General features: G+C 45.0%; 1 protein-coding gene across 1 annotated transcript; it reads right to left on the bottom strand.

The window, feature by feature from the left end:
- Positions 1-3597: 3597 nt before the first annotated feature.
- LOC129339191 (olfactory receptor 2AP1-like) lies at positions 3598-8263 on the bottom strand. Its single transcript, XM_054993791.1, has 2 exons — positions 7360-8263; positions 3598-3710 (listed from the first exon to the last, which is right to left on the bottom strand). Exons 1-2 carry the CDS (start codon positions 8261-8263, stop codon positions 3598-3600), a joined length of 1017 nt encoding a protein of 338 aa, XP_054849766.1.
- Positions 8264-9676: the final 1413 nt, after the last annotated feature.

The raw sequence follows: 9676 nt of genomic DNA, 5'->3' as shown, positions 1-9676 counted from the left end.
CTCAGTCACCACCCCAAACTGAAACTTAGTTAAGGGAGTCTGATCTTCATGACAGAATAAGACACCCTGGCCTTCCCCACGAAGTTCAACATACTACCTGAGGGCCCTAACAGGGCAAAGGTCCTGCTCCCCACAGGATCCTAAAAGAAAAGTACTACCCCACTGCTGTTGGTCTGTCTTCGACTGCCAAATGCAAAGGGAGATCTTATCCCCAACAAATTTAACATCCTGGGCTGACAAGGCCCAGCCAGAAGTGTCCTTACAAGATAGGGACACCAACTCACTGACCCACAGTGCCCCAAAGAAGGCTGTTAAGGAAGTGGCATGAAAGAGCTTCCTTTCATACACTGAGGAGCAGACCTCCTCCCAGGCAGCCCCCAACTCCCTTAGTACAGATGGGGACATGGGCTGCCTAGGGTCCACAGGCTTCCCGACTTCCCTAGACCAGCCCTCTAATGTTTTACAAATCCTAAAAACCTCCGTGAATTCAGGTAAGCCGCGAGCCTTACTTGTAAAGGCTAAAGTGACCAGCTGTCCCTGAATGGACTTAACAGAAAGACCCCGCCCATGCTGCATGACACAAAAGTGCATCAGGTGTTCAGGTGGGATGGGCCATAACTGTTTGAGCCTGGCTGTCACCCTAAACTCATGGAGCTGCCCTACTGTATGGTCATAGGCTCTGCGTGTGCTGGGGGCAATGGATAATTGAATCACTCTGTTTGCTTCCGCCGTCCAAGCTGCCACAGCTCTTGAGGCATCCTTGCTGGTTGCCGATTGGCCCAAGGGGCAAGCTGCCAAAATTGTTCCATCTGTTGGCGAGACAAAGCATCTGCCACCCTATTATTAATTCCTGGAACGTGTCCAGCCCTAAATAAAATGTTTAATTCTAAACATTTCAAGGTGAAGGCCCTTACCAGCCTCATTACCTTGGGGGATTTAGAAGACAAAGTGTTGACCACATGCACAGCCACCATGTTGTCACACCAAAAGTGGACTACTTGGTTGGCTAACTGTGATCCCCAAAGCCAAACTGCTACCAACAAAGGAAAGAACTCCAAAAACGTAAGGTCTTTGGACAATCCCTGTACTACCCAATCTGCTGGCCATTCATCGGCACACCAATGGCCCCGAAAAAATACTCCAAATCCAGTAGACCCAGAGGTGTCAGAGGTAACCTGGGGCTCAGCTTCCAACAGCAAATTCTCCCTCCAAAAAGTCACCCTATTAAAGGAATCTAAGAATTCCTGCCAGAGCAGCAAGTCTCCCTGCATACCTTTACTAATAAGCAACCAATGATGGGGTAACTGCAAAGTCCCCATAGCATCACACAGCTGCCTGAGGAAAGCCCTCCCGGAGCAATTGCCTTACAGGCAAAATTTAAATGGCCAACTAATTGCTGCAATGCAAGCAGAGTTACCTTGTCTTTACTCAAACAGTCCTTCAACCGGGCCCTGAGATCTATTACTTTCTCCAAGGGCAACTTCAGTTGTACTGTGTCTAATTCTATCCCCAAAAATGTTAGGACCACAGACAGTCCCTCAGTTTTTTCATGAGCTAAAGGAACTCCCAGTTCCTCCACCATTTCCATGAAACCAGCCAATAGTCTGGCACACTGCCCCATGTCTGCTGGCCCCAACACCATAAAGTTATCTAAATAATGAATGGTGTCAGAGCAAGCACATCGGCGCCGCAACTCCCATTCCAGAAAGGAACTGAAGCGCTCAAATGCCAAAAAAGGTATGAAACACACCATCGGAAGAGCCCTGTCCATGTAAAACTTGCCCTCAAATGAAAACCCCAGTAGCTCAAAGTCTTCTGGGTGAACAGAGAGCAGGCAAAAAGCAGACTTAATATTGCACTTTGCCATCTCAGCTCCCAACCCACACCAGCGCACAACCTTGACTGCTTAGTCAGCGGAAGTGTAGTGCACTGTATAGAGTTCATTGGGAATCCTGTCACTCACCGATCCCCCTTTGGGAAAAGACAGGTGGTAGATAAGGCAAAATTCACTGGGCACCTTTTTCGACACCACCCTCAAAGGGGAAACCCTCAAGGAAGGGATAGGAGGGGCAGCAAATGCCCCCAAGACCCTGCCCTCAGCACATGCCCTAGAATTTTTTTGCTGGACCACCTCTTTCAGCCAGCCACTGATCTAAGGTTGGCTGCCATGAAAGATGTCTGGGGGCCCTGAAAAGGGATCCTAAACCCAAACTTGAAATCGTTAAGTAAATAATCAGTGTCTCAGCACCTATGGTATGCTTAAAGCAAATGCTCAAGTACCCTCAGCCTTACTGAGCTGGGCCCCTTTACTAGTCCCTTGCTCACCCTCCCCCACCCCCCAAGTGCTTACCGCCCTGCTTTGGTTTGGGACAGGCTGCATATGGGTGAGCTCCAGCGCAGGAAGGACACTTGTGCCTATACTTGCACACTTTCCTGTTACGCACTCCTTTGGATGTGAAGTCCCAACAAAGCAGCCGGAACTGAACCTGCTGCCCTGCAGAGGTGTGGGAACCTGATCCTTGAGACAGCTGGAATATCAGATGGCCACTGTCCATTCTGTCCCACAGGTTAGATTTGGCGGGGGCCATTACTTGCACCCATAGCTGCATGAGAGTTTGGTCCCATGGAAGGCTGGGATTCAAGGCTGCACACATGCAAAACTCCTCATACCGCAGCCAAGCCACCCCCTCAAAATCAGTGTAGCTCCTGTAGATGATGTTCATGTACTGGAATAGGGGGAGAGCCCTCCAGGGATGCGCCCTAGCCAACACACCTGTATAAGTCAGGAACCCAGGCAACCAATGCAACCACGTCCATTTAATCCACCTGCGCCTGATCCTTTCCTTATCTCTATCATCCAGATCATCTTTATCCTTCTTCTCCAGTTCCCTGAAGAGAAGGTGAAGACGTCCACATACTCACCTTTTATAATTTTGTCTTGAGAAGCCTGAGTTAAATGATCCCCCAAAGGCAAGGCAGTATCCCCAGGGGGCAGAGCCATACTATATCCACGGAATCCATAAGGGGCAGGCCCCAACTGAGGGCCATAACCATAAGGCCACCCAATAGTAGAAAAGGGGTAGGCTTGACTATCTCCACTGGTAACTCCACCTGAGACTGATAAAACTTATAAAGCTGATAACTAGCTGGCATAACTAGGCCAACCTGGTGGGCCCATCAGAGGCCAACCATGCATAGGATATAAACTTGAAGCCAAAGAAACTGAAACACCAGTGGCTGTTGTTTGTCCACATGGGCCCCAAGGCCAGGCACCAGTCTGTTGAGGTAGGAGTGACTTACCCTCAGATATTGGCAGTTCCACTGCTACAGTGACTTGCCTGCTACCATCTGGCCATTCCTGGTCGACATCCACCACCCCCTCCGTTGAAGGCATGGGTTCCTGGCTACTGCCTCCATCACCCACCACCTCTCTTGATGACCGCTCAAGAGCAAAGAGACGAGAGACAAAATCTTTATAAAATTCAGCCCTAGCAACTTTCTTTGGAGCTCTGAGTGCACGAACGGGTGCCTCGACTGGTATTGTACAACACCTAGCCTTCTCGAGTGCCGCAATACAGTCCAGAACCTCTTACCTTCTTAGACAACTATCATCCTTGTCCGAGGAGGAAAGGGCTGGAGGCTGCCTAGGCACAGGCTGTTTAACAGGCTGCTTCCCCTTGGAAGGGGCCCTCCCTTTTTTTTAAGGCATTGTGTAATTGGGCTACTGTATAGTCTCCAATCAGGTATCCCCAAAAGTGGCAAGTTCACAACCAAACCACTTAACCAGTAATCTTACCTAGCCACTAGCTAGCGCCACTACAGCCCTAAAGGAGCACACAGAAAATGGCCACTACCGAAAATGGTTCTAAAATGGCCACCAGGCGGGAACCCTCACTTAGAAGAGGCTTGGCTGCTGAGAATGGCCCCCTATAATTAACTGCCAATTAGCCAAAATAATGGTAATTATGGTCAGCAAATGAACTCCCTTTAAATGTCCCCCAGTGCTTTCTGCCCGATGGGCCCACCCACTGAAGGCAAGATGGGCCTACGAGTAGGGAAGGAGAGAGGGGAACAAACAATGGCTGCTACAAAGATGGGTCATGTTCCCTCTGCCACCTAGCAAACTGCCAACATGCACTTATGCAGGGAGCACTGGCCACTGAGCCCGCACTGCGCACAGTGGCCAATTGCAGAGTCTCCGCACTCCTCCACTGGTACAGAGAAACCAGCGATCGGAGCAGCAGATGAGCCATATGCACAAATAGCACTGCCACCACCACCACCACCACTGTCCAAGCAAAGCTCTCACCTGGCCCAGGCTGCTTGCAGTCACTCACGCTCGGAGGGAGAGACGAGCTTCGCTGCTGTGTCCTCTGAGCGCGTTCAGCAACTGTGGCCAGGGAAAGCGGAGCCACCTGCAAAAGGCTCTTGGCTCTGCCCCTGGCCAAAGCCCTGGATTCCCAGGAAGGGAGCCTGTCTCCTTTCAACCAGGCGGGGCTGCAAATGCCAGCTCCCAGTTCAAGCAGCAATGCTGCTGCTGGAATAGCCAAAATAAATCAGTATGCCAGTTTTATTTCTCCAGGGAAATAATCTTTATTCGAAAATGGATCAGATCAGGAAGGCAATTTCAGCCTTTCTCAGTTCATATTTCTTAGCTGTATCTTGCCTTGAGCTGCTCACCAATTTTCCCTACTTATGTTATGGCAACACCCTATGACCCCCTTATACATCCAACCATAAACCTCCCTTCACAGGTCTGAGGGCCTTTCAAGCAGTTAAGCACTATCACAATAAACCACCTGTCTAGCCTTTAATTTTCAAGCAGAGAGCCTTTACCCAAATCCTCACAGGATCCCCCATCTCTTCTCTCAAAGGCTTTACTAGATAGGCCATCCATTCCCTTTGAATATTTCCCCTCACCCATCTACTGCTCAGGGCTATTGAGGAAAGAGTACTCAGTGTTTACTTTCCCTTTTATATACTACCAGTATTTTGATTAAAGATGCCTTTTTTTTTAACCAGAATGTTCCAGTTTCAGTTTCCCCTCAGCCAACTACTTCAAGCCACCCAGGGTTAAACAGGAACAAGATTACATTTTATTTACAAGATATATGAATTAGGAGTAAATAACTGGAAACACATGAATATTTTGTGCTTCACCAGGCAATTGTTAATATTTAGCAGAACAGTTTCTTAACAAACAGAAATATCTCTCTGCTGTCTTTCTTAAGCAACATCCAAGCCTCTTCTCTCTCCCGTAAGACACTTCCAATGGTCTCCAGCTGCCAATGGCCCATCATTCTCTGGTTGTTTCTGAGGAGAGGTGGAGCTGGAACCACTCTTGTCCATTACCCCCCTCATCACAAAACCTGAGACTGATTAATTCTAATCACACCATAATAAAATAGTACAGAACAGTCGGAAAAAAGCCCCCCCCCAAAAACCCTATCATTAACAGTATGATAAGAACCTCAAGAGATCTGCTTGGCCCCAAATAAGCAGTGACTGCCATAATGATCCTTTTGGTATGGGAGAGGATGAAGGTGTCAGATGCCAAAGCTTGTGTAAGAAGCAGATTGATCCAAATAGCCACTCCTCCAGACTCTTGCCCTTCCAAGTGTACTCACAGAAAATGTCACTCAATTTAATGTCTGAAATGAACTTCAGAAAAGGGCAATGAATTCTTTCCAACAGCTTTCAGCCTCTTCAATTCAATTGAAATGCCTTCTATCTATGTTACCAGCATGTGTACAAACATGGGTAAAAAACTGGGAAACAATAGCCTTCATGTGACTGCAGCTATCATTTTCAAGAAAAATCTTTGTGGGGGACGTGAGGGTGATCTCGCTGCAACATCTGTCACCCCATTGATTGCCAGGGTTCATTTGGCTGATGTGGTTGGCTAGGTGGGTGTCCCCTTCCTCCCTCACTGCTTCATGCACGTCCCTCCTGAAGCTGCGTGCTCGGTGGAAGAGGATGGCCATCCCAGACAGAAGGAGTGTACCATTCTTTGGTCAAGGGTATACGATAGCTGCGCTCCCCTGCTAGAACCTCCAAACAAGGTCAAGAAAAATCTTTGTGGGCTTACTTTGGACACTGTTTCTTCACATTGTTATTATAACACCATACTAAAACATCTTGATACAATGCCTGTAATTATGTAAGGATTGCTGTTTATCATTAATTTTCCTGTGTGCATTGATTATGTAAAAATAAAACTGGAAAAAAAACACAAATGAGCTGAAGGAGCTGACAGCTGCAATAAACATGTTGTGCCCTGGATGAAATTCAGAATTTTTTTAAAAGTAGAGCAATGGAGAATTACTAGTTTATCACTTCAATCCTCATTATATCATTTATTAGGCCTAAACAAAATGCCACAAAAGAGTATGCAAGCTTTCAAGTTCACAAGAACTCTTCTTCAGACTTGATGATAGAAGAATAAATAAAAGAGGTGAGGGTCTTAAGAACTGGTGATGTCAGCATCCTTTTTATAGTGCCAAGCAAGCTGGGATGCTGGTGGCAAGGATTTTATATAGGATAATAGCTACGCTCTGAGAACAAAACAAAGGAGTCATGCCCTTGGCTGGGTGAGATGTCTCTTTCTAGGAAGTCTGCCTGTTTACATTACTCCTTATTTGTTCTCAGCTGTGCTCTACAATATTAGGCACAGCTAGCTGGGACTTGGCCTTGGAAGGCCAAGTCCCAGCTAGCTGTGGACTAGCTAGTCCCAGCTTGCAACCCTACCACAGAGGGCAAATAAAGGGCAAGGATGTCATAGGTGAAGATTCATATAGTGACCCATACAGCAGTCTTTCCTGCATATGTTTCATGCATATGTCCACTACAGGACAGTTTAACTTGACTTGTCTTGCAAAAACCCTTCATCTTGCAGGCGAAAATTAGATGCTCACTTTTGTGGAAAGAGGACACAAGAATGTTCTGTGAGAACTCTCCCCCCCCCCAATATACATGAACAGATGTTTAACCCTCACCTAAACCCCCCAAATGTTACCGAACATTGCTTTTTTATGAATATCATATTGCATCCAATAAGCTTTTCTGCTGATAAAAAGGTGTTGCCTTTAACCGCAGCAATAAAGTTTACGGTTTTTATTTTCTTGACTTAAACATTTAGAAAGATTAATGTGTTTAGTAGGATTAAACCAAAATACACAACGAATTAAATGTATTTACTATGATAGTCAGCTGATCTGTGCCAGTATTTTGAAAATATTGCTTCAAAATCAAAGTACTAAAGATAAATGACAATACACAGTTTTTAATATATACATATATATTATCACATTTACTAACTTTATGCGATGGGTTTATAGTGTACAATCCTCCCAATTATATTTCTCAAAGCTTCTTTGACTTCTTTGTTTCTCAGGCTGTATATGAAGGGATTAAGCAGAGGGGGTAACACTACATACAGAAGAGAAGAGAATTTCCCCATCTCTCTCTTTCCTTCAGTCTTTGGAAGCATATACACAATTATTATAGACCCATAGAAAAGAGTCACCAAAGTCAAGTGAGAGGAACAGGTAGAAAAGGCTTTTTTTCTCCCAGTAGTGGAGGGAATTTTCAATATGGCAGCTATAATATATACATAGGATATCAAGTTTAGTAGGAATGGAGAGAGTGTAAACATGGCAGCAACAACATAACTCAGCTGTTTCATCATTCTGGTGTCACTGCAAGAGAGCTTTAGGATTGGGGCATAGTCACAAAAGTAATGATCTATTTCATTAGGGCCACAAAAATTTAACTGCAATATTAGAATGAGTAATATCAAAAAAACTGAAAATCCATTAATCCAAGATGTTGCTGCTAACTGGACACAAGTTTGGGTCTTCATCATTGTTGCATAGTGTAGTGGTTTGCAGACTGCCAGATATCTATCATAAGACATCACACACAGTAAACAACATTCTGTAACTATCAAAGAAGCACAGACATACCACTGGGTGAGGCAGCTGCTGAAAGAAAGAATTCTGTTCCCAGTTAGGAAAGACAGAAGCATCCTTGGAAATATATCAGAGGTATAGCAAACTTCCAAAAAGGAAATGTTCCCCAGAAAGAAATACATGGGCGTGTGAAGGTGCTGATCAAAAATGACAAGAATAAACATGAGAACGTTTCCAGTTATGGCCACAATGTAAATCAGTAGAAATATCAGGAAAAGAAGAATTTGAAAGTCAGTCATGTCTCCAAATCCCAGCAGGATGATATTTGTTATCCTTGTCTCATTTCCGAACATCAGATGCACCAATAATCAAGTCCTATTGAAAAAGTAATCTGGAAAACAATATATATATATATATATATATATATATATATATATATATATATATATATATATATATATGATAGGGAAACCACGGCTTTGTTTTAATTACCTCCCTCTCCTCACTTCATACCTTTTCTCTGCCAAAAGGAGTCTTATTCCAACTGAGGGCCAAGCTACACTTGACGAATGACACTTGAACAGCAAGTGTATTTCTCCCTGTTCACTTGCCCTCCACTCAATCCACTTGCCGTTCAAGTGTCATTCGTCATGTGTAGCTTGGCCCTGAGAAAACATAGCCCAGGCTAGCCAGATCTGGTTAGATTTCAGAAGTTTAGGGGGATCAGCCCCGGTTAGGACTTGGATGTGAGACCACCAAGGAAGTCCAGGTTCATTACCTGCACCACTGAATATCTTTTGCCCTATTGGGTCAGCATAAGTCAGCTGCAGCTTGTTTGTTTTTTTTTTAAACAGGCTTAATGGTCTATGGAAGATACATTCATTTAGTGGAAGAGAGACCCTGAATCTAACTTTAAATGTTCCCCACACAATCTAAGATTTCTGTGATAGAGTTAATTTGACATGCACATACATTCATTTCAGACAGCTCCTGTAATATGACTACTCACTGCCTTTTCTTCTTGTAAAGGTAGAGGAGAACTGTGGGTGGTCCTGATTCATTTGGTTTTTTACTCTTGCACCCAACATCTGAAGAGCCCCGTGGCACAGAGTGGTAAGCTGCAGTACTGCAGCCCAAGCTCTGCTCACAACCTGAGTTCGATCCTGGCGGAAGCTGAGTTCAAGTAGCAAGCTCAAGGTTGACTCAGCCTTCCATCCTTCCGAGGTCGGTAAAATGAGTACCGTTTCCTGGGGGCAAAGTGTGGATGACTGGGGAAGGCAATGGCAAACCACCCCGTAAAAAGTCTGCCAAGAAAACGTCATGATGCGACATCCCCCCAATGGGTCAGTAATGACTCGGTGCTTGCACAGGGGACTACCTTTACCTTTTTTACCCTACATCTAGCATATTGTTAGTACCATTAAAAATCAACAAAACAAACAAATGCTTATTCTCTATCATCAATGACAACTGTAACTTCACGGACTGTTTCATGCCTAACCAGTTCATAGTGTCCCTTCTATTGCCAAGCATTTAGAACTCTTTGAATCTTAAACACTGGATTCACACGTTCATTTAGAACCTACTTTTCGCTCCTTGTGGAAACTTCCAGTATTACTGGAAAAAGTAAAAACACAATCACAAACTCTTAAGAAGGGTGGAGGGAGGGCCTTCCTAGTCCCAGCTAAGGAATTTGATTGAAAATAAGATGTTTAACCCATTCTGTATGGAAAATCAAGGACATAGTAGGCTGGATCATACCAACT

This window comes from Eublepharis macularius, chromosome 12 (assembly GCF_028583425.1).
Source record: "Eublepharis macularius isolate TG4126 chromosome 12, MPM_Emac_v1.0, whole genome shotgun sequence".
In the NCBI taxonomy this organism is placed as follows: Eukaryota; Metazoa; Chordata; class Lepidosauria; order Squamata; family Eublepharidae; genus Eublepharis; species Eublepharis macularius.
The sequence above is the reverse complement of the archived record's forward strand: the minus strand, read 5'-3'. Positions and strand labels throughout refer to the sequence as shown.